Below are 26,951 nucleotides of genomic sequence, written 5' to 3'. Positions count from 1 at the left end.
GTCATTTACCAAAATATGAAAAAAATCATAATTTCCATAACCATAAGTCTCAAACAAACTTTGATATCTGCACATGTGTCAAACATACTGGCACAATTCTTTTATCATATTAGAACCAGCAATACTGTCTTCAAAATGAGATTACTTGGCACATTCAGATGCTCCCTTGCAAAGTTATTTACCAAAAAATAAAAAAAAAAATCATAATTTATTTGCCAAGCTCAGAGAAATTAATTTTACACAACACATTTTATAATAGTGTTTTACTTACTATACTGGTCTGACTTGGTCATGGGTGTTTTCCATTCTTCTCACAATCATGCATGGCTCTCCTCACGCCATTGTGGAGGTTGGTCAAGAAGAACGCAATGCCCTCCTCAGTTAGGTGAATGCCATCCCTTCTGAACCAGTGAACATCTTCCCTTCCAGTGACTCTCAGAACAGCAGAAGACAGTCTTATCTTATCTGAAATAAAGCATGAGTAGACACTGACAAGGGTGCCCAGCCAGGGCACATGTAAAGAGAAAAAGCAGGGTAAGGACCACCGCTCCACTAATACGCCAAGGACAGGCATGGGGCTCCAGATGTTGGTTATCTGTAGTGTCCCATAGCTGTGCCGGCTGCCCACTCAGACTGTTGATACCATTATGGTCTCATAACCTCCTTCAGTGTCAGCAGTCTGCCTTACCTCTGCCTTTTCTCTTTACATGTGCCCATTCAGCAGTAGACCTAAGGGGATGAGGGACTGAAATAACTCAATAATTGCTGTCCTGACCCTCATACATTTACTACTCTCACCTACATATGCTGGCTACACCTCAAGGCAGGGAGACTGAGTGGAGAGCTACATCAAGGCAACATGTCAAAAGACCAAGACTGACCCAGGCTGTGTCTTTTTGCATGTTTTTGCATTACATCACAGTGGCACATCCAAGCCCATGCTTACCAAGGACAGCAGCACTATGGGACTGTGCTGTAGAGTCTCCAGGTTCCCAAGTGCGATCCCGGTGGATCACAAGATCCATGCTGGCTGGGTATGCCCCCTGTGATGCACCCAGCAGCACAATATTCGGCGATGGGACAGCATAAGGTTTTTGGCTGCTCCCGTTCCAGTGACTCCCAGAACAGCATTAGACAGTCTCATCTTATCTGAAATAAAGCACGGGTAGACACTGACAAGGGTGTCCAGCCAGGGCACATGTAAAGAGAAAAAGCAGGATAAGGACCACCGCTCCACTAATACGCCAAGGACAGGCATGGGGCTCCAGATGTTGGTTATCTGTAGTGTCACATAGCTATGCCGGCTGCCCACTCAGACTGCTGATACCACTATGGTCTCATGACCTCCTTCAGTGTCAGCAGTCTGCCTTACCTCTGCCTTTTCTCTTTACATGTGCCCATTCAGCAGTGGACCTAAGGGATGAGGGACTGAAGTAACTCACTAATTGCTGTCCTGACCTTCATACATTTACTACTCTCACCTACATACACTGACTACACCTGAAGGGAGGGAGACTGAGTGGAGAGCTACATCAAGGCAACATGTCAAAAGACCTAGACTGACCCAGGCTGTGTCTTTTTGCATGTGTTTGCATTACATCACAGTGGCACACCCAAGCCCATGCTTACCAAGGACAGCAGCACTATGGGACTGTGTTGTAGAGTCTCCAGATTCCCAAATGCCATCCCGGTGGATCACAATATCCATGCTGGCTGGGTATGCCCCCTGTCATGAACCCACCAACCTAAGAGCAGTTGGCAAAACAAAAGTGAAGAGGGACCTTCCTGGCATTGGTGCTGGAGGGCTTGGCTGCTAACTGCATGGGGGCACAGAAAGAGCACATGTACACTGAAAAAGCAGGTGAGGCACTCTGCTTTACCTCTGCCTTTTCCATTTACATGTGTCCTTTCTGCAATGAGTAGAAGGGAGGAGCTAATGTAAGCCCTGTTGTCCTGACCTACATACACTGACTACACCTGAAGGGAGGGAGACTGAGTGGAGAGCTACATCAAGGCAACATGTCAAAAGACCTAGACTGACCCAGGCTGCGTCTTTTTGCATGTTTTTGCATTACATCACAGTGGCACACCCAAGCCCATGCTTACCAAGGACAGCAGCACTATGGGACTGTGCTGTAGAGTCTCCAGGTTCCCAAGTGCGATCCCGGTGGATCACAAGATCCATGCTGGCTGGGTAATGCCCCCTGTGATGCACCCAGCAGCACAATATTCGGCGATGGGACAGCATAAGGTTTTTGGCTGCTCCCTTTCCAGTGACTCCCAGAACAGCAGGAGACAGTCTTATCTGAAATAAAGCATGGGTAGACACTGACAAGGGTGCCCAGCCAGGGCACATGTAAATAGAAAAAGCAGGGTAAGGACCACCGCTCCACTAATACACCAAGGACAGGCATGGGGCTCCAGATGTTGGTTTTCTGTAGTGTCCCATAGCTGTGCCAGCTGCCCACTCAGACTGCTGATACCACTATGGTCTCATGACCTCCTTCAGTGTCAGCAGTCTGCCTTTCCTCTGCCTTTTCTCTTTACATGTGCCCATTCAGCAATGAACCCAACAGCCTGGTCACAACTTTGATGTATAGTGTGCTCTGCACATCTTACTGCTGTCAGCAGTCTGCTAGACTCTTATGGCCATGGTACTCACCAAAGCATTCCATGCATAGGTTAATCTTGCAGGTCGGGCATCCCCATGATGGTTCAGCACGTTTACCCTTGATGGCACAGTTTTTGCATCGTGCCTTCCGCCATTTCACTGGAAAGTGTGAGCCTTCTTCAAATCGTGTCATGGGCTCTGGGATGGTAATCTCTATGTATCTTTTCCTCTTCTTGCAGGTGGTCAGGAGGTGCATGCCTAGGTGTCTTCTAAACTGTAACTGGCTTGCCGCAATAAAACGGCCAGAACGTGAAAGCTGCCGGTGGCTAGCACTCTCACGGAATAAAATGTAAGCATTCACTATGGCCACATCCCATAGGAACCAGAACAAGTACAGCCACCATTTCCTTGCCTTTCGAGCAGTTGGATACTGCGTCCTGAGCTGATCTGCTCGGTCCACCCCATTCATATATGTGTTGTACATGTTTACAACTGGTGGACATGGCACTGCAGCTTTTGTTCCATCGTGCTGTCTCCTGCGTAAGCTGGAGACTGCCAAGGTTGGGTTACTATTAGTTGACAGCAGAAATACTGGGTTGCTATCCTTCCATTCAGTTGCAAGCAATGGTCCACTCTGCAGCTGCTTGTAGAACCCTTGAGGCGCTTTACCAGTGGCTTGTCGGTTGAATGTTACAGGCCATCCAGACCTATTGGTGCGCATGGCTCCACAGCAGTACAGACCATCGTGCAGCAGTTGCTGTGCCAGAGGGACAGATGAGAAGAAGTTGTCAAAGTAAATGTGATGCTTCTTTCCAATCAGCCCCCGTGTTAGGTCGACCACAACTCTGTGTGCCAGTCCAACCTCTGTGGTCTGCTCTGCCTTTCCAGTGTATACCTGGAATTTATGCACATAACCATTATGTGAGTCAGCTAGCACCCATACCTTAATGCCATACCTCTCCGGCTTGCCAGGCATAAACTGTCTAAATGTCAGACGTCCACGGAAGCCGACCATGGCTTCATCTACTGCCACCTCACGATGCACATTATACTGTGTCCTACATGCATGAAGTACGGCATCCAGTATTGGCCGTACATGATGGAGCTTGTCATGACCCACACAGCCCTGTGGTAGTCTGAGGTTTTTGTCATTGCAGTGAAAATACTGCTGAATTTTTTCAAACATCTCCCAGGTCATGTACTCGGCTATTGGGAAATGACCATACAGATGGTGCGTTTCCCAGTACTGCCTGTATTTTGGAACATGTACAATAAACATGTATATTCTGACACCTAGAAATGTGCGTATGTCTCCAGGACAAACTGGACTCCACTGCTTATCAACCTTGCCTGCTGCAGCCTGCCTCTGTGCAGCATAGCGGTTAGTTTCATCAGCAATAAGCGAATACAGTTCCTCTGGGAACATCAAATTGAGGAAGTCCACCTCTGTACTGTCCGAGTCCAGGTTGGTGACTGGGCCGACTGGACACACAAAATCATCGATGTGAACTGGTGTTAGGCGTTTCTCCCATGATAAGTTTCGTGGTGGGCATGATCGCCGTGCCTTTTTCATTAGCCTCCCAGAGTTTTGAATGCAAGGTACCCTGTGATCAGTTACATTACCCACTGGTTTGTACTGACTACTGAGTGGAGTACTCGCACAAATTCCATATTGCGGCACACTCAGATCCTTGCTTGACAAGGAGCTACTTCGGCTCAGATCCAGTAGACTTTCTCCATCTGAATAAACCTGCTGTAGACTACGCCTGAACTCATGTATAGTAGGAAGCATATCCGCTTCCTCTTCAGCACTAGGCCTGGCTTGGGCGATGGAGGACTGCAAAGGTCTGTCACTCGGGCCACGTCCGTGCCGTAACTCAGATAGAGACAATTCATCCTCTGTGTCAAAATCTGATTCAAGTTGCTGACCACTGTTGTGTGTGCCATCATACCTTAGCTGGGCTAGTGGCATGTCATCCTCACTGTCGTGGTCAGTTTCGTCAAGAGTAGTGAGCTCGGGGTTAGAGGGTAGGGGTCTGTCAGGAATCGCTGGGACAGGGGCATCTTTATCAGCAGTAATAGCCTTTTCACGCAGACGTGCCAGTGGAATATGATCATCGGCATCATAATCGTCATCCTCACTCTGGTTTGGCTTACGCTGTGCATCAAGATCCAATTCCATTTCGGACCCACTGGTATTACTGTCAGAATCAGTATCCTCGCCCACGTAAACATTGGTTAACTTCTTAACAGATGGCATCTTCACTGAGGGGTGTGATGTCGGGTGAATGCAAAGCTGAAAAACACAATTGTATAGAATATAATGTTACTCACCTGCACAGAGGCAGCTGAAAAGCAACACATGCAGTATGTAGTGATAGTTTGACACATTCAACTGTTTCAATATATGTGGTTCAGTTACATTAATTCACAAAGATATGAACTACATTAATAAAATGGATACTTATATCTGTATGTTATAAGTGAAAATACAGATATATATATATATGTATATATATATGTTTGTGTGTATATATAGATTATATATTACATATACATATATATATATATACACACATACATATATATATATATACACACAAACTATATATATATATATATATATATATATATATATATATATAAACACACATATATATATATATATATACATACACACATATAGATAGATATATATAAAATAAGGGGGTTCAGAGGCTAGGTAGTTGAAGAATGGAGGGGGTGGCTTGCAATGACTAGAAGCAGAGAATAAAAACACAATCTGGCTTGTGCATTCATCAATGTGATAACGAGTTGCACTTATATAAATAACAGTGACAGCTCTTGATAGTTTTACCTGAAAAGTGATAATGACTCCGTGCTATATTGTAAATGACTTATTGCTAAGGTGATAATGACCTGCCTTTCATTACTGGAAAGGTATGCATGCTCTGACACAGGTGATAATTGCTGTACATCACCTGTTGAGTAGGTAATCATTATCTCCTTGTGCAGCTGTTATGTAATACAGTAGTTCAGTAAAATAGTATAACACTTAGCCCTTCCTCCCACAAGTTGCACACATTACTGACAAAGGCCAGAAAAATTCCCAAACTATAACATAGCTCCATGCAGGTAGTAGTCAGCAAGTAATAACATGGGTAACTTCTAGGCAAAACTAAATCATTCAGAATATCTGGAGCAATTGTTTATTTCTTGTGATGGTAGGAATGGACAGTCTGTTTAAAAACGGATCATTTTCAAATGAGTGTCCAAGACCATTACCTTTTGTTATAATCACAAAAAATCTATTCAAGTCAGGGTGAAGGCCCTCTCTCCAAAATGCATAGAGGAAATCTAGGTTCTGTTACAGGGTTGGATTCTAGAAAGAAAAGTTGTTTTTCTCTATACACTTCTATGCTGTTTGATAGATAAAGCTTATGAGAGATGCTATGGAAAGCAAATAAACCAGCAGTTCAAGGTATGGAATTTGGTTAGAAATGTGAATATCTGTGACAATACAAAGCAGTCACAGTTCAGCAAGCAAACTGTAAACATTTCAATATCTCCTTTCATACCTTTCAACTGTGCCTCAGTGAGCTCAGTCCTCCCTCCTAAAACTGTTAAGTTTGGAAAAAAAGTGGTAAGTTACACTTTAGAAAATAAAGACAGTTCACATTATCACATGTGGGAAAGTGGGTTGTGCTCTGGTGAGACCTGCATGGCTTTGTATAATGTGCCTCGATGAAATAAAATAAATGTAGTACCTAAGACTGCATCACCAATGTACATTTCTCTCCCTTCCGCTTCCTCTCTCCCTCTCAGATTACTTCTTTCTCCAAGAACAAACAAAAGGGGAGAAATAACAGATCAGTATAGCCTTTAGTAATTTAATTTAATTGAATCTTAAAATTTTTTGCACTATATGCATCTAAGCTTTACTTCTGATGTTCGTATCTAAACAAATGATAAATGTATTACAACTGCACCAGGAGTTTAAGTTCTGCTCACTCAGATCAGCAACACTAAGTCACAATAGAAGTCACAATACTTTTAGGTGAGCTGGCTTTCTCTAAATTCAGGTAAAATCTATTAAAAAAAGATTAAAAAATATGCCCTGGTAAGATACTAACCAGCAACCAGGATGCTCTGACTTTATTCACATTTCAGGCAGTCTAGAAATGAGCGCGTTTCTCTTGCAGCACAGAGTAGACTCATGTCCAGTATAAATGCTTAATTGTTTTCAATCATGACATGAAGCAATACATCTAAGTACAGTTAATCACGAACTTACTAACACCCTAGCCCAAAGGTTCCTGGAATTCATAAATTCAAATGCAGTGGAACAGCTAGTCACCTCTCCAAAAAAGGGGAGATATTATAGTAGACCTGATCACAAACATGAGGACAAAGTGCTCCACACCGGAAGTATACCCCTCACTAGTGAGATCTGACCACAAACTAATCACCCTGGATATACACATCCCACCTCCACCCCCAACACAAAAGACTACAGTGAAAAACTTCTCAAAAGCTGACTTTACACTTCTTATAACTGAGATGGTATCCTTTAATCCCACTGGGCCAGTGGAAATCACATCCCACAAGGCAGAATCCTTCACAAGTGCTTTCTACGTACATCTCCAAGAATGCATGGATCATGGCGTACAGCAACAGTAGTCCCAGTCCAAGAGGGCAAAGCAGTCCATACAGCCTACCTGGACTTGGCAAAAGCTTTCGTCACGATACCCCACTCTGGCATCATAGACAAGCTCAACAGCTTAAATGTAAATCCAGGATTTTCTGGGCACTTCTGTGTGCACACAACAGTTATACAGTTACTGTAACATGATTACTCAAGCAGTAGTAGCATGGCACAAAGAAGTAAAGTTGCACTGTAAACATCAAAACCATGTCACAGTATCTAGTACATGTCAGAGCCATGCCAGTTGATCTTCCTCTGTAATATTCCCTCTTTATTAATATAAATAAACCATTTATTTTATGACAGGGTGCCTAAAGAGGAGTTGTGGTATTGTATGAGGAAGTCGGGAGTGTAAGAGTGGTGCAGGATATGTACAAGGGTAGTGTGACAGCAGTGAGTCTGCGGTGTGAGTGACAGATGCATTTAAGGTGGAGGTGGGATTACATCAAGGATCAGCTTTTATCAAACTTCTAACATTTTTGGTCTTATTCACTTTCTGTAAGTAACACAACTTGATCACACAGTAAGCCAACCAGAAAATATACTCATTTCCATACATTTTACTCGGGAAAAGTGAATATGACTTAGCGTTTCAACAATAATAAACAGCAAACATTGAGTGAGGTCTCCATAAGCAAATTTTAAACACTAATTATAACTTTAGGATGGAAAGTAACAAAATATATACTGCTAGACTCGTCCTCATTAGTTATACAATCAACTTTGTTCATGGCATTCCTCAGCAGCCCTATGTACTTACTTATCTTGATTTACATTGTAAACTAGTTTCCAAACATGCACAATCTCTGCATAGGTAGAAGTCATCTGAATAATTTCACAGATATCTGTAACTACTGAAGAGGTTGCTGCTAGCAAAGAACTTTATATTTCAATGTATATCTACCAATTCAGAGGTTCTAGCTGCTTTATGGAAGCTTTCTAGTTCAAATGTGTTTTATAGTTTTACATAATTACACACATTTACATCTAATTCCTATACCAGAATGCAAAAATCAAAGCTAAAATTGAAACAGCTGGCAGCAACTATTCAGATACTCCATTTCTATTACTGAACCAAAGGTTACCAAGTCATTCAGTGCTGTGAAGGTAAAGAACAGGATTTCCAACTACAAAATCAGCTACCAGTCAATTGTTCTAAATTACCACAAAGTGAATGGGCGTCATACATATATATCGAAATACACAAATTTGCATAGACATTTTTTCCCCTCTTGTGGGAGTGGTAACAAGTTGTTCCATAGCGTTTGAGTTTATAAATTCTAGGAACCTTTGGGCTAGGGTGTTGGAGCTAGAGTAATGCTCCCAGTCTATGTTTGGGTAGTTGAAGTCGCCCAATAAAATGGTGTTTGGAGAGACCTTCACATTTTCCAGTGTTCTCAGGAAGGCTGACTGGGGTTCCTGGATTTGGGAGGGTGGTCTGTAGCAGGCTATAAACTGGAAGTCAGTTTTACCCACTGTTAGTTGCACATGGTTTAAAAGCCTGCATTTGCTCTTGTTTCCCACCTGTTCTGTAACTAGTCTAGTCCAGATACAGATTTGCTGTATCCAAAAATGCAATGACATGATCAAATTGTGTGTATAGTAGCACTAGCATACACTGCAGTCAATCTATAAGATGAACATATGGGACAGCATCCTTATGCCTAATGCAACTGCTTGGCTTCATCCCTGATCCTTGAGATAAATGGTTTTGAGGTACAGCAAGAAATCTGGAAAAAGCCATAAATAAAAAAGGAGACAAAGGTCCCAAAATATGGACAATATTGAATTAGTACTCTTACAAACTAAGGAAGTTGTTAGAATAACGGGTGTTGCATTAGTATGGATTATCTGAAGCTTAATCAGTCTGCCACTCAAATGTCTGTCATTATTTTCTAACTTGAATCTTTAATAATTTGCCACTAAGTTGCCACCAAAAATGCCTATGTATGAAGAACAGACTAAAAATATGAGGTAAAAATCTGAACATCATTTGAAAATCTAAACAGTTGAGAGGTATGTAAGACAGTGCTAACTGGCAAAAAAATAGCACCCCTGGGGAATCAGATTTACAAGCTGTTAGCTCACTATTCCACACGTGCAATCCAAAAGTGTGAGAGAATAGCAAGTCAAAATATTTTAATCATTCACAAACCAATGCTACAAAAACGGCATACAATCTAAAGTTGTACAAAGCACCAAATAAGTATGACTCTTAATATCACTCATGCAAACTTAGAAAGCAGACATAATGAAATGTTATGCATTAGCTTGAATTTTCTGTGTGGTATGAAATCTGAAACTCAAGTGTCTCTCTACGTTTCTGCATTCAATCCTCAACAATTTGAAAGTGATTTGACTGAAAACTATACAGTTATGACAACAGTATAAGGCAGAAATCTGAGATCTGACATGCCATCCCAGGGAGGAAAAGCAACCCCAAACTCCCATTTAAACAGCAGGTACGGAAAACGTACATCCTGTGCAAAGAGCTATTATAGCAAGCATCACAGCGCCTATGACGAAGACCAGAATGCTAATCATGAAAACTATACGGTTATGACAAAAGTATAAGGCAGAAATCTGTTCCTTCAGCAAAAATCTGTACAGCTGATATCACTATTCACTATGAGGGAAAGCTGCAGGACCCAGATAACACACAAATACTTTAATGTAAACCTGCCATCCCAGGGAGGAAAAGCAACCCCAAATTCCCATTTAAACTGCAGTAACGTAAAACGAACATTCTGTGCAAAGAGCCATTATAGCAAACATCACAGAGCCTCTGACAATGACTGGCATACTAGCCATTTAAATATTTAATCACATTACCAAAATACAGCCAGCCAGAAAATAAAACTGGAAATCCACTTTATTACACCACAATCAGGTATCGGGACAAAAGAGCTTAACTACTGTGGTGTCATAAAGTGGTTTTCAAGTTTTAGTTCCTGGCTGACTGTACTTTAACTCTTACATAGAAAATCATCAGCGGTGAAATTCATCTACATGCAGGCCCAGAAGGCATCAAAAATAACCATAAGGTTAACGCTTCTACTACATGACAAAACATTTTTAATGTTCTGCAAAGCAATTGATTGGCATTAGTTTTTAGCTATTAATCGCATTGCAGAACATTAAAACCATGGCAGGCTACACAGCAGCAAACTGTTTACAAGTCCAGCGATGCTTAAAAGAAAAAGAACGGCAGTCATTTTACTGAAAATGTATTTAGAAAAGAAATAGAAAGCACTTTCAGGCAGTTTTACAATACCTGAAAAAGAAGAATTATAGAAAACTTGCCGCTGCAACACTTAATCCACTGTGCGAGATGAGAAGAGTCCATCAACATGCTTCCCGGAACTCGAGAAACACTATTAGTTCCCACTGTTGCACGCTCTCCTAAATTTTTAATACATCCGTCGACAACTGAAAGAAGCGTTTTGTTCAACAAAATCAAAGAAGTACACAGGCAAAACGCTGTACTGCCACACGCTAACTATAACAGCAAAAGGAAACCAACTTCGGTAGACTTAAAATTCACGTAGAAAAAGTTTTAATAAAACTAAGGTGGCACACTAGCCTCTGGTGGAAGCCCGGGGAGAAAAGCTGTCTACACATAAACTTAAAGAACAGTACATTGTGCAATTAATGTTCACGTACTAGTCAAGTGCTAAGGCATTGTATGCACATAACAATAATGCAGAAGATATTGTACTTACATAATACCAAGGTATGTTAATTCAAAAGTCTCACAAAACACCGAATGCCATATAGGGGGGTTACCTTTCTCATACTTTACGGTAAAACACATCTCTCTGACACTGACAACCCTAACGTCAGCCATTTTCTTGTTTTTTAGTAAAATTATGCAGTTCGTGGCAAGTGCACACAGTCTTCCTCAGGCCAATACATTTAAAATCATTCATTCAAATTTTACCTTATAAACAGCGGCAAAGCTGAATGGTAAATCCGAACCAGGAAAGCTGAACCGGCAAACTTCTTCTAGCTCCAGCGATGTGTGCAAAATAACTTTTGAGGGATCCAGTAGCAGGTAAAATCGACAAATATTTGCAGAAGAAAAGGACAGACCTGCTGCTGGACCCTCTATTTATTTGGGGGAAAACAAAAGAAATTCATGTTGGGGTGGAGATGTGATGCAAGTGGTGGCTTGGAATGCAAGATTGGCTGCCACCACTTGCTTTAGCGACTACTTTGTAAGTAGATTTTCTAATGAAAGTTAAATGAAGCCTAATTTAAAAACACACTGAATCGTAGCTGCATAAGATAAATTACAAGTTCAGTTACGATTTCAGTGTGTTTCACATTAAGCTGATCTACAAATGTACAATAAAGTTTCCCACGCTTGTGGAAGGCACTCGGGCATAACAGCTTGCAATTAGTATCTTCTCATGGCGCGCTCGGTGCTAGGCACAGACGCACCATGAGAAGGTACTCGGGGTTAATGAGTTAATAAATGTTATTGTTTTTGTCCGTAAAAGAAGTAGTATAACAGTAATAACCATACTTCAAGTCGCATAGTAACAAAGATAAGATGACACACAAACTTACTGTTGCATACATAGTAGTGGGGACTGTGACGTCCCCACTCTGGGCCAGTAATCATGGTGCCTGAATTCTTACCACTGACGCTGGAGAGGGATGTTCACTTGGGAAAAAATGGATGCACCCAATATTTCCAGATGCAGCTGTTTGCATCAAGCACAATTTCCCTGAAGAGCACACAGGGAAACACACTCAGCCCAGGTTCTGGGTTTCTCTCTCTGCCTCTCCCCAGGTCCCCAGTAAGGCTGCTCACTGGCACAGCTATAGAGTTAAGTCCTCAGCCGATTGTCCAAGCCAAGTCCTCCAACACCCTCTCTGTGAAACCAGTGCTTTTTGTCCCCGCTTCAAGTAGCTGACGCACACACTATTTGAGATTTGATTTTCACAGACACACACACACACACACACACACACACACACACACACACACACACACACACACACACACACACACACACACACACACACACACACACGCACACACGCACACACACACACACACACACACACACACACACACACACACACACAAACACACACACACACAAACAAACAAACACTCCTGGGAAAGGCTGGCACAGATTTACTAGCTATGCCCTCTTCTGCTCAGACTATAAGGTAGTTACACTGCCATCAAACACTCTGATGTCAGCTACCCTAAGGCTTTTGCAAGGGTACCTAATTATACTGAGTGAAATTAATATTAATATAAATTATATTGTTTGGTCAATGCAGTAAGGCTTTCAGAAGTGGGCAGAGCTGTCACCAAATATATATATAAGTACTCTGAGATATTAAGATATCCTTAACAGACCAGGAATAATGAAAAGGTTAAATATATTTAGTAAAAAATAAGAAAACATGAAAGTGCTAAATATTTATTTACAGTAAACTCCAGAGTTCAGTCACAGGAAATATTAAAAATAACACAGGTGTACAGGTTCACATAGTTACAGAAAAACAATACCTAACTCATCTTACTATATTTTTCTGACTGATCTAAAGAGTTATTATTCCCATATTACTTACTTGAGCAAGGCAAGATGAAGTAGATGAGGAATCCTTCTGTGTCAAGTTCCAAGAAATAGACTGCCCTGAGACTTCAGTCTCAGCTAGTATTAAAACATTTTTGTATGGAGTGTCATCACACACATCTGGCCATCAGAATTCCGGTTCCTATGCAACCCCCCATTGCTAGAAACTGTCGGGATTTAGCTCTTACATGTCAATAATACACACACAAGAGCTTTGCTCAGATCTATTGCAGCTTCTGGAAGTCCTAAAATAATTGCAGACGTCTACTCCTCCTACAGAGACTAACACACCATGCTTCTTACAAACATTACGTCTCTGGCTTCATTCAAAACTGTGAGATAACATCTTTATGGTCTAGGCCCAGTAATTTAATTTCTTACTGTTTCTCAGTCAGGTGGATTGAGATTAACCTCTTCTCTTCCAGTATCCCCTGTTAAAACATTTACATTTAAACAGTTACTGTAATACATGTTTATTTCTTTTTTTCTGTCCAGTAGGGCACACTGTTAGTACTTTTTTAACACAAGCAGCTTTACAAATGCATTTTTCAACACAAGCATTTGTACAAATCACTTTGATATACAAATTACATATAATTCTTGACAAAATTCCAGCTAGCTGTGCTGGCATATGTTACACACCCACTGCCCTACTTCTCCTGGCATAGCTGACAGTACTTCACATCTCTCCCCCCTTTGAAGACTCAGGTTAGTTTTTCAAGCGGACCTTGAGAAACGTTGCTTGAGAGGAATGGGTCTGCCTGTCTTGAGATCCCCTCTGCCTTGGCATTGCTGATGCCAATGCAGTGCTGCACTGATATATCATATGACTGCAACCCTAGACTCTACCATAGTTACTTGGTATTTTGCTGGCTGGGTCGATATAGCCACAGATCCCACTCAGACTCCTCCTGAATCCTACTGCAGATACTTAGCACATGGGCCTCCCTGTCACGGTAAGGTTATTCATATTAAGATGGTACAGTTTGGGCCTCTGCCTCCTGCCTAGCTATTCTACCATGTAGTTAACATCAGTAACCTTCTTTACCACTTTGAAAGGTCCCTCCCAAGCTGCCTGCAGCTTGTTGTGTCTGACAGGAATGAGAACCATAATCTGCTGTCCCACAGCATACTCTCAGGCTCGAGTATTCCTGTCATACCAGACCTTTTTCCTGCTGTTGGGCTCCTGCCAGGTTCTCCAGGGTCAAGCCCATGAGCTCCCTAAGCCTTGTCCTGAGGTTTAGAACATGTGCTACAACAGACTTCTGGTGGCACTCATCATGGATCAAATCTAAAGGCCCCTTCACCCTATGCCCATACAGCAACTCAAAGGGTGAAAAACCTGTGGATTCCTGAGGTACCTCTCTGTATGCAGACAGCAGATGGGGTAAATATTTGTCCCTCTCTTTCTTAAACTGGTCTGCAAATGCCCATAGCATGGTCTTTAGTGTAGAGTTTAACCTCTCCACCAGACCATTAGTCTGGGGGTGATAGGGGATGTTCTTTAGGTGCTTCACCCCACAGTGCTTCCACAGCCAAGCTAGCTGGTCTGAGATTAAATTAGCACCTCTGTCAGTCAATATTTCTCTTGGGAACCTACCCTGCTGAAAATCTCTAGCAAAGTATTTGTCATCTTCTCTGCCTCAATGCAGGACAGAGCCACTGCCTCAGGGTATCTAGTAGCATAATCTGCTAACACCAGGATATACTTCTTCCCTGTGGAAATTGGGGTGCACAGAGGCCCCACAATATCCATAGATACCCTCTGAAATGGCTACTCATTCACAGGCGAAGGCACCAAAGGAGCCTTGACCTTGTCTTCTGCCTTGCCTACTTTTTGGCACTGCTCACAGGTCCGTTGGTACGCTGTTATATCCCTTGCAATCCCATCCCAGTAAAAGTTCGGCATAGTATGTCTCTTGGTACACTTTATGCCCATATAACCTGCAAAAGGAATGTCGTAAGCTATGGCTTGTAGTGCCAGACAGTAGGCTGTACCAACTGCTGTATTACCTCACCCTCTAGCCCTCCCTCAGGGGTCCACTCTGTATACAGTAACTCTTTGTTCCAGCATGCATATTCCCCTTTCCTTGAGAATCAGGTGCCTCCTTAGCTACCTCCATGAAGCCTTGTAATTTAGGGTTTGAGAGCTGAGCCTGTCTCAGCTGTGCTTTTGTGAGTCTTCCCAGGTCCCCCTTCCACAGGAAGTCTGGTATCCTATGACAGAGGTGCCTGACTGTCAGCCTTGGTACTACCACTCACCTCTGCCCTTGCACTAACTCTGTCCAAAGGAACATCAATACTTACCAGCAGCTGTGGGCCTGTCTCGCTGCTACAGGGTAGCTCCCTCCCTGAAATAGCCAAACTACCAGCCCTAGCTTCAGGTGTGGTGCCTGTCTGGCTCTCCCCCAGGCTACCAGACCCATATTTCTGTCTCCAAGCCTGACTGGCTGTAACTGCATGCACACAAGGTACTGCATTATCAAAATGATTTCTTTCAAGACATCTGCGGGGATATCCTCAAACGCACCTACTTGCTTGCTTCCTTTTCTACCTTCCCAGTCAAGGGGAACCATGGCCAGTGGCATTTGGAATGGGGTCCCTCCTAAAGCTCTGACTGGAGTGGACTGCCCAAGCAAATACTGCTTCTCTTTAACCACTGCAGGCTTTACAGTGGTTATGTCAGAGACTGTCCCTCTCTTAGGAGTCGCATAGGATATAACCTCTTGTGATAGTTTGGTACCCCTGTTGTATCCAGACAACATTTCACTGGCATACCGTTATTCCTACTTGCTGCCTCCCAACCTTTTGTTCCCCACCTTGCCTCCATGGACATCTATATGATACATGGCCCCACTTGCTATATTTAAAACATTTAACCCTTGATCCTGGCCTCTTACCCAAACTAGTGTCTTCCCCTGTTACTTGTGAACTCTGTTGGGGTGGTTTAAGCTGCCCCCATGGGATCCGTTATATCCATGTGCAGGAGTAGTTATCCCCTTCCTGTGCACTGATATCCTGCTTACTGAGTAGAGCTCTCCCTTTTTCCCCAGCTCATCTGCAGAGTTACTTTCTCAGTTTGCCAACCAGATTCTCATGTCCTCAGGCAAAGTGCTAAGAGCTTGTTCCTCACCAAAAGGTCTGCCAGCCCTTCCAAACTGATGACCTGACACCCACTCACCCACCTATGAAAACAAGTGCTTAATTCAGCAGTATAATCACACATACTTTCATCTGCCTTGTGTCTGTGCTCACGAAACCTTTTTCTGTAAGCTTCAGCTATTACTTAAAGCATTCAAGTAAACATTTCTTTACTTTGTCATAGTTTAAACAATCAGTGTTGAACAATTTAGAAACAACAGTTGTAGCTTTGTAGCTTTACCATGGAGTAATGGGGTCAGGAACCATACCCAGAGCCCTTGGTCAACATTATACTGTTTGCATACCCTTTCAAATATATGAATAAAACTGTCAAAATTATCGCCCTCTATAAACTGGAAAAAAATTACTGACCTTTATTGCTTCTGGGGTTCAGTTATTCCCTTTCCCATTACCTCCATGACCCTAGTCAAGAATCAGCATCCCCTCATGTTGATGCTGCTTCTCATTTTCTTCAGCCCCTAAATGCTGCAGTCTCACTGCTGAATCTACTTAGAACCTCCAAATGCCACAGTCACTCTGCTGATTCTAATTCCAAATGTTTTGCCTCCAGTTCAAGTCTCTTTAACTCCAGATGGATCTTTATGTCCTCTGAAGCAAAGTTGAACTGTCCATTTTCTGAGAGTTCTACATGCCCAATGCCAGTCTGGCTGTCCTCCTGGTTGCTGATCTGTGATGTAGCTGTGACTAATGCTGCAACCATTTCTGCAGATGGACTTTTAAGTCCTGTCCGGAAAATGTGAACTGTCCTGTTTGTGTGGGCTGTACATCCCCATCACCAAACTAGTTGTCCTCCTGGTTGCTGATCTAAGCTACGACTAAGACTGAAATAATTTCCTTAGTCAGGTTGGCATACACCAGTCCTTTGGTTTCACACACCGTGGCCAACTTGTTCTTTGTCAGCTTGCCTTAATCCTCTGGTGACGTCTTTGCCTGCTTTCCCAGACCAAACTAAACTACAAAAAAATAAATAAAACTGTTGTGAAATGAAACTGTAAATGTTTACCTTGTGGCTGCTTGAGAATATACACCTTCAGTGACAACTGCCTACAGACTATAGAAGTTCAATTAATATCCACGCCACTGCCACCAATATGTGACATCCCCTCTCTGGGTCAGTAATCAAGGAGCCTGAATCCTCACCACTGACACTGGAGAGGGGCATTCACTTGGAACAAAAAATGGGTACACCCAGTATTTCCAGATACAGCTCTCTGCATCAAGCACAATTTCCCTTGAGGAACACAGGGAACACACTCAGCCTGGGGTCTAGGTTTCTCCTTCTGTCTCTCCCCAGGTCCCCAGTAAGGCTCCCCATTGGTATAGCTATAGCTGTAGAGTTAAGTCCTGAGCCGAGTGTCCAAGCCAAGTCCTCCCAACACCCTCTTTGTGAAGGCAGTGTTTTGTATCCCTTCTCTAAGTAGCTGACACATGCACACGCACACACATGCATGTGCACACACACACACACACACACACACACACACACACACACACACACACACACACACACACACACACACACATACATACTCTTTGAGATTTGATTTTCACACACACACACGGGAAAGGCTGGCAGAGATTTACTAGCTATGCCCACCTTATAAGGTAATTACACTGCCACCAGACACTCCAAAGTTAGCTACCCTAAGGCTGTTGCAAGGGTGCCCAATTATACTGAGTAAAATTAATATTAATACAAATGATAGTGTTTGGCCAATGCGGTAAGGCTTTCAGGAGTGGCCATAGCTGTCAACAAATATACACAAGTACTCAAAGAAATTAAGATATTCTCTAAAAGACCAGCCACAATGAAAAGTTTAAATATATTTAATAATAAGTAAAAAATTAACACAAAAATACTAAATATCTGTTTACAGTAAATGCCAGAGTTTCAGTCACAGGAGATGTTAAAAAAAATAACACAGGTGGACAGGTTCACACAGGAAAAACAATACTTAACTAATCTCACTATATTTTCCTGACTGATCTAAAGAGTTATTAGGCAAGATGAAGTAAGTGAGGGATCCTCCTATGTCAGGTTCCAAGAAACAGTCTGCCCTGAGACTTCAGTCTCATCTAGTATTAAAACATTATTTTTGTACAGAATGACATCACATACATCTGGTCATCTGGCTTCTGGTTCCCATGCAACCCCCCACATTGCTTGAAACTGTCAGGAATTAGCACCTACATGTCAATAATACACACAAAAGAGCGTTGCTCTTATCTGGCGCAGCTTCTGAAAGTCAAAACAATTACAAATGTCTACTCCTCCTACTAACAAACAATGCTTCTTACAGACATTGTGTCTCTGGCTTCATTCAAAACTGTGAGATAACATCTTTATGGCCTAGGCTAGGCCCAGTAATTTAATTTCTTACTGTTTCCAAAGACAGATGGATTGAGATTAACCTCTTCTCTTGCAGTATCCTCTGTTAAAACATATAAATTTAAACAGTTACAATTTCTTTTTTCTGTCCATGGGCATACTGTTGGTACATTTTTAACACAAGCAGTTTTGCAAATATATTTTTCAACACAAGCATCTGTCCAAATCAGTTTGTGTACAAATGACATGTAATTCTTTACCAAATTCCAGCTAGCTGTGCTGGTATATGTTAAACATCCACTGCCTTATCCTGGCATGGCTGGCAGTACCTCACATTGTCACAGGGAGCATCATTTTTTGTTGTTAATTTTGTCTCTTTTCCTTGAGAAATGTTGCCACCTGAAAGTCTCATAGTACAGTTAGGAAAGTTTCATTGTATTGTACATTTGCAGGCACTTTGGCAGTTTGTATTTTGCCTCAAAGATTTCTTTATATTTACAATCTGATTTTAGAGAGACTCGGCAAATGAGAGATGTGGAGCAAGAAAAAGATCGCACCTTACTAAAGAACATTATTAAAGTTTGGAATGAAATTAAATCTCTGCGTGATTTCCAGAAATATACTAATACTCCACTGAAGTTATATCTAAGAAAGTAAGTAATAAATTCTAAGGAAAGCATATATTCTGTAAGAGGACTGTAGTTAACAATGTCATGTTTGATTTAAAGTCTCTCTGAAATATTGAAATTGCAGTTTAGCAGTAGTGAATTGTAATTTAAGTGTAACATGACCCTGTGCTGCTCAACTTTCATCAGCAACATTATTTTTTAATGATCAGATCCATGATTATATACAAAGTAGAAGTTTAGCACTTATTTTGTGTTTTTTCTGTAGCATATGATAAATTATTTGAAAAGCAAGAAAATATAGTGATTTTTTTAATACTAGCCTCAGCATGTCTGCACCTACTGAAGAATTCCTAAAAATAATCACCATGGTGAGACTTGTAGCAACCCTCCCTTCAGTAGGAATAATGAGCATATTTAGTTTAAAGACGTCATATCTATGCATTCTCTGATGGATGAACATCCTTGTTTTAACAAATAAAATTAATTTGTTCAACTTGCTCAAGGTCACACAGTAGGTAAAGGAAGATAGATTCAAACCCTGTACCCTTGGCACAGGAGGCTGCTCATTAACAGGTCAAAGATTTAGTCCTCTACTGTGATTGACCAGCTTTTTGTTTTCTTTATTTTAAAAATGTGCATTTTAGGATGGTAGTAGATTAGGAGCATGAGAGGAATGTAACGACGTATTGACACTGATTCTGTTTTGGTTTTATCTTTTTTTTTTCTGATGTTCTATGTGTGATACATATCTATCAGTTCTTATTAATATGTTTATGATGGGCTTTTATATAACATTGGGTGCTATCCTAAAATGGCTTAAAGATTCCTTTAAAATTCACTCTGTCACAATATGCTCTCCTAAAGTAGTCAAGGGTACCTATTCTGCTATTCATACAACTGCAAGGACCTAAATTTCGTTACTAGTGTCCTTAGTTATTTTCTGCTCTTTATACGTCTCATTGACTTCAAATATTATTGGTACTCCTCCATTTCCTTTCTCATAATTACATATTTAGAATTAGCTAATATCTCCTCATTAATTCCACCTCTGCCTCCCTCCACTTATACTACACGTCACTTTTTCCTGTTCTGTATAACCACCAAAATTTCAAATGTTTTTCCAAGCATCTTGTTTCTTTCTGCTGCTACTAACATCCTAGCAATCAAACTATCACTATTTGCTTTCACCTCTACGCACCTCTCCTACTTCAATTTACTCAGTACACTATGAAATCAGGAGTAGCTATACCTGTATATCTCCCTCCCTTTTCAATCTCTCACCTTGTGTTTATTTTAAGCACAAAATACTTCACCACCATCACTCTGTTCAGAAAACAAAACTCATGCAGGTCCCCTCTAAATCAATACACTACATCTCAAAACTCCCACAGTGTGGTGATGTCCACCCCAACCCAGTCCCCAAAATCGCACCAGTTAATCTAAATAGTAAAGAACCATCCCTACAAAACTGTGAATTAACTAACTGTCCTTCAGCTGGCGCTTCAAACTATTCCTCTTCCCAGCTGTACTGTTGTATCATCAGTCACCTATCCATGGTAATAAAACTAGCACGTCAAACACCGCACCTTGTCATACTCCAACTTGTCTTAAAAAAAAAATTGAATATTGTTACTGTCAACTTACGTAGCATTTGTAACAAGATTACAAAACTACATGGCTGGATATTACACTATAACCCCTATACTCTTGCCATCACAAAAACATGGCTTAAACCTAACATTAAAAATTCTGAACTACTTCCTCCTGGTGACACTATTTTTTTTAAACACACCTTTATTGAATTATCATGTGTTACATAGGCAAATTTTATATTTATATAAATGCAGTCAAACTGTGTTAACACATTGACCTTATACTTCACATACATTGCTGTATATCACATAACCTAAGCAACATTACATAAATTATTCAATTTCTGCCCCTTTTTTAAACAAGAAGCATCTTTATTAAACCATCACTTACAATATAAGCAATCATGCATTTATGTAAAGTAAAAAAAAAATCACACCAACACAATCCTAATTGCAAGTGTTTTACATCACAAACCATACCGACACACTCCCATTTGCAGACATACATCACTTATAATCTACCCAATCATTTTTAATCAAACATTACATAGCTCTTTCAAGCCCTGCCTTGTTTTAAATCTCATTCCTCCCCTGTGTGTATTGTTTCCACAATTCCCATTTTTTCCTATCTAGTTTGCTGCTACCCTTTTCTAAAGATCTCAATTCCAGTTTTTATCTCTGTTACTATATTCACTACTTGTAATATAGTTGGTTTAGGTTTTGATTTCTATTTTCTAGTAACTGCTTTTTGGCAGTCACCATAATTAGACACAGCAAGGCCTTTCCATGTCTAGGCAATTCAGATTCTGAATCATAGCTCTGAAAATCATCTCCCTCATTACACAAATCCACCCATCCAGCATCTCTGCCAGTGCATCCTGCAGGGAATCCTTAAAGTTTGCCAACTCTCTGCACTCCCAAAAAAAAGTTTGTAAGTACATCTTTCTGCCTTGTCATGCTTCCAACATTTGCTGTGTATGTGAGGAAAAATTCTCTGGAGTCCCCTCACGGTATAAAAATATATAAACATTTCCAAGCAAAAATCCTAAATCTTCTACATTTTGTAGCATATTTGGGAAACATATATATATAGCCTCCCATTGTTTCTTTGTGAATTGCTTAAATAATCTCTCTTCTCAATCCTTTCTAACCTCCTCTGATTGATTCTTAGATAGCATGCAATGTTTTATACGCTCTGCTAATTATTCCTTTTTTAAAGGCAGCTTCTGTTCTACATTCTACTAAAAAGTCTACCAGTGTTGGTCTTTTATTTAGTACCCCCCCCCCCCATTTCTTTCTGCTTGCCTATACTCTAATGTCAACCCTTGGTAGGGAAGGCAGTCTCTAACCTGCAGTCCAAATAAATTCTTGACCTCTTCCTATTCTTTTACCTTTCCCTGTCTTGTTATTTACTCCCTGTACCTTGGTTCCTTTGACACTTTTCTCCAATAAATTCCAACCCCCTATTGTCTGTATCCCTAGATGCAGTCATTCTTTTCAGCAGAATCTCCTTCATCCATTCCCATGTTGGCTTAGTTCTTGAAATACATTTTGCTGCTTTTTGGATATAACATTTTGTATTATTGTTATTCTCCTTAAAGGCCTGCATCCAAAATCCCAGTCTCTCCTTGTTTCTTGAGCTTCCCCCTTGTTTCAGCATCATCCCGCTCCACTTTAAGTTACAGTTTTCTGCTTGTGCTATATATAGGAGCCTTATCTGTGCAGCTCTGAAATACCCCTTCAAATTGGGTAATCCCAATCTGCCTTGTTCTACTGGAATATTCAGTTTATCCTACTTGACTGTTGCCGTCTTTCCTTCCCATATAAAGTTCTTCAGCTCTTTATTAATTGCTATCCACAGCATCTCCTCTGGTGGATAAAAAATATGCCTGACCCTGTGTATATGAATAACAGGACTAAAATATTTTGACTGTTTGTATATTACTATCAATATCCATATAACAAAGCTTCCATTTTCTCAGTTTTTGTATTATCTTTTGTTTAGCCTCTTCCCACATATCCTTAGCTGCCACACCAGAATCATTTTTAATCCATACTCCTAAATACTTCATTTTATCATATCCCCTTAATTAAATTACAGATGTTGCTGAATCAGTTTGTGTGTGGGTACATCATTTACTCTTATTGCCTTTGTTTTAGCTTCATTCATTTTGTATCACAAAAAGATATGGAACTGTCTCAAAATGTTGTTCCACAACACTGTAATGTCTCTTTCTGGTTTTGTCTGATATAAAATCATCTGCAAATAAAGCCAGCTTTTCTTGACTACCAAACCAGTTATATCCTTGAATTTCTGAGTCCTTTATTTTCTTTACCAGTGGTTCTAAATGTAATGCAGATAACAAAGGGGAAAGAGGACACTCCTCCCTGGTTCCTCTACTCAAGCAGAAATTATCAGAGAGGACCCACCCCACTTTAATTTTCGCCACTGATCCCTCATATATCCTCTTAATCAACCTTTTAATTCTTTCAGGAAATGCAAATGTGTCCATTGCCCTGCTCATAAAGTCCCAGCTTACTCTGTCAAATGCTTGTTCTGCATCAATACCCACCAAAAACAATGGTATCTTCTTACATTCTGCTTTCCTGTAGATCAACAGTGCTCTGTTAATGTTATCAAATGTTTGCCACCCCTCCACAAAACCATATTAGTCCATATATATCAAAATTGGCATTACTTTTGTCATTTTATTTAGCCATTATAGACATGAACACTTTATAATCATAGTTAAGTATTGAAATGCGTCTGTATGAAGCTGGGTATGATGGTTCTTTACCCTCTTAGGTATTACAACTACCACTGCTTTCTTCCAAGATGTCGGTACTTCTCCTCTTCTTAAAATACCATTAAACAAAGCCTTCCAGATCATTATAATTTTTTCCTTCGTAGCTTCCAAACTTCCACAGGAAATACCATCTGTTGCTGGGGATTTCCTGTAGATTGATTGTACATCACAGTTTTTATCTCATCTCCTCCTATCCTAACCGTTAGTAATTGAGTTTCATCTACCTCTAACCTTGGAATATTTAATTCTTTCATAAACATTTCCATTTGTATCTTTTCTTGATTTCCATATTTCTCTGCTTTATGCAGACTTTCATAGTATTTCTAATACCTCTGCAGTATCTCTTGATACCTTCCTTGTTATAGGCTCTCTAAGCTTGACGACAGCCCTTTCTACTTCCTGTTGCCTGAGTCGTTCTGCTAAAAGTTTTTTTACTTTAGTATTATTATCAAAAAACAGTTGCAGCAGTCTTTCTAAACTCATGCATATTATCGAGGTAGTCTCTTATTTTCTGCCTAGCATTCTGCAGTTGATCCTCTTCTTGTTCTGTGAGATTCCCCCTATTCTACAATAATTTAACATGTCAGTCCCTCTAATTAAATCTTTTCACTTCTTAACCATAGTTTCCTTTCTTTTATTTCCGCCATATTTTTAAACTACACTTTAATTTTATCCCACTCCCTAGCTATATTTTCAGAAGAAAGTTCTGTCCTCTATAATAGCTCCTGAATAATCTCCACTACCCATTCCTCAAATTCTTCTCTTTTCAACAGATAGGTGGAAAAGAGCCACTGTCTCATTTATATTTCATTACCCTGAATTTTTATTGTCATTATTATTGGTGCATGATCTGAAATAGTTATTGGGTGCTTATCAAGACCTTCAGTTTAATGCACATGTTCCTGTAAAATGTAAATTCTGTCTAGCCTAGCCCTGTTTTTATATCTTGGGGAATAATATGTAAATTCACTCCAAACTCCTATTACTGAATATATATCTTCCATGCAAAATATTTTTATGCATTTCTTTAAAAATCTACCCTTCTCTGTTATACTTTCCCTTCTGGACCCCCCTGCCACATCTTCATTGCTGTAAATCACATTCTACTCCCTACCAATAAGTAATATTCCTTGCTGAAAACTGATTATTTCTTCAAGAATTTTCTTAAGCTTCATTATAGCAGTTTTTGGTGTAATATAAATACATGTAATCCTCCTCCCTTGCTAGTAGCCCCTTAGCACTACAAATCTAACATTATTATTTTTTGTATCTTCTTCTATCACTATTGGAGCTCCTCTTACAATTAATATAAGTACTCTTCTTTTCCTTTGTCCCCGATATTCTGCAGAATAACCAACCTGAAAATGTTCTTTATCAAATTCACATGTTCACTTCTTTCTGAGTGTGTTTACTGTAACATAGCTATTTGCACCCTACATGTTTTAATATAGTTCACTACTTTTTCTTTTTTGTATTCATCTATGATACCGTTGGCATTTAAAGACATTACAGAAAAGATCATTGCCTTAAAAAATTATTATTACCACCTTTTGTGTGTAACACCTTTTTTGTTAAATGTATAGTTCCAGCTTTTATATTACATGCATACACTTTTCGACAGCTTGAACTTTTATACAGTTGTTTCTTGTCATATCTGTTTGAGCCTATGTCACATGTTACAAAACGTTTTGATGTTCTTCATCTCACATTGCTGCAGTCCTTACATATGGGTAGTCCGCTGTCCTCGGTCGGCCCGAATACCAAAGTATTAGGCTGACGTCGGTCAAGGCGCTTAAAACTGACATCAGGACGTCAGGGTACAAAAGCGCATGACCGACGTCATTTCCTCAGTCTTTTTTGCCGCATGGTCTGATGCAGAAGCAGCGTTGCAAGTGCCGTTCGGCGTTCTGAAATTTTTCGAATTCGGAGTTTCAGACCGAATCCAAGTTGGCTAAGTACCCCGTTGGGGAATATTTTGTTTTTCTTGCCTCAGTGTTTTACGGATGTCAGAAAAAGTGAATAACTGTATTTCTTGTGGGAAACAGATACCGCATAGGGATTATCATTCTTTGTGTATTCCTTGTTTGGGGCCTGAGCACGACATTGTTGGGTGTCGCTTTTGTGCTAGGTTCAATAAACGCACTATTAAGCGAAGGTTAGATTGTGCTAGGCTGGTCTTTGGGAAGCGGTGCAATTATAATATGCCGTCCGATTCTCCGCGCCCGCTTCTGCGAAGAAGCGCAAAGACAAAGCAGTTAAACCCAGGCAAGATGAGTCGTCCGTTCCGGACGCCGGTTCTTTAGAGGCTTCAGTGGAACCGGTGGTTCCGACGGAGACTTCTCTGGAGTCTCAGGGGGAGACTTTGATTTTGCAGGAGGTGGTCTCTCAGGAGGCAGGTCAGGCTGAAGGGGCTTCTCAAGTTACTGTAATCCCCTCCCTTCCTAGGGTGGTTAGGCCTTCTCCTTCTGTTTCCAAGGCTTCTCCCAGAGGCAGGCCAGTTTTAGCTTCTGTTGGTGCCTAAGAAGCACATGCTTAAAATGGCAGAAGATTTGATTACTCTGATTAGAGGTTCTTTGCCCCCTCCTGATAAGAGGCCTAGGGTAGAGCCAGAGTTGGGAAGTTTTGAGCAGGCTTCGGATGTTTCAGAGTCTTCAGCTGAAGACTTGCAGGAGTACTCTCCTTATTCTGATTCTGATGCAGATGATTCCACTCCTTCTGCTTCTCCTCCAGAGGATTTTTTTTTTTCAGAGACACTTCATTCTATGAGGGAACATTTTAAGTGGGAAGGTCAGGACTTCTCTGATTCTAGGAAAAGGCTTAGGGAGTTTTTGCTGTTACCCCAGCATAGGCCCTTGGCTATACCCTCTGTTCTGGATGTTGTGGAAGATGTGTTTGCAGAGGCTTCACTTAATCCTGATTCTCTGCCTCCTGCTCCTGTTAAACCGGATAGGTATTACAGGGTGCCTGAGGCTCATAAATATCTTTATAAGTGTCCTAGGGCGGACCCAGAAACTATTAGTCAGGGACCTAAGGGTGTCAAGGCCTCTGTTGTAAAAAATCCGGTTCCTCTAGATAAAGAAGCCAGAGCTTTGGATAGATGGGGAAAGAAGGTCTATACATCTTCTACCTTAGCTATGAGGGCTTTGAATTGCCAGTTTCATATGTTGAAATATCAAAACTTTCTTCTTTCTCAATTGAAGTCTAAGGTGGATGCTCTGGCGGAAGGCATTGAGTGTAAAGAATTACAAGATTTGGTGCATGTCTCTGAACAGGTGGGTAAGCATTCATTACAGTGTGGTTTTGATGCTGTGCAGGCCTCGTCTAGGGTGGCTGCCACTGGCTCAGTTCTTCGCAGGCATGCCTGGCTGAAGGATCAGAATTTATCTGACCATGTTAAGACAAGGATTTTGGATGCTCCTTTACAGCCTGATGTGTTGTTTGATTCACCTGTGGAGTCAGTCTTGAAGAAAATGGAAGACAAGGCTAAGTCTATGCAGGAGATTTTTTGCAAGTTCA

General features: G+C 40.9%; 1 protein-coding gene across 1 annotated transcript in view; it reads left to right on the top strand.

Moving 5' to 3' along the window:
• The window catches only part of CC2D2A (coiled-coil and C2 domain containing 2A), a 3,655,067-nt gene that overhangs the window by 938,933 nt on the left and 2,689,183 nt on the right, over positions 1-26,951 (top strand). Inside the window, exon 13 of the mRNA XM_044062582.1 lies at positions 18,920-19,060. Within this exon, the coding sequence (XP_043918517.1) occupies positions 18,920-19,060 (141 nt within the window). The remainder of the gene's footprint in view (positions 1-18,919; positions 19,061-26,951) is intronic.

Source organism: Protopterus annectens, chromosome 2.part1 (genome assembly GCF_019279795.1).
Source record: "Protopterus annectens isolate FY-2018-M chromosome 2.part1, PAN1.0, whole genome shotgun sequence".
NCBI classification, from domain to species: Eukaryota; Metazoa; Chordata; order Ceratodontiformes; family Protopteridae; genus Protopterus; species Protopterus annectens.
Note: the sequence above shows the minus strand (reverse complement) of the source record. Positions and strands in the feature narration are given on the sequence as shown.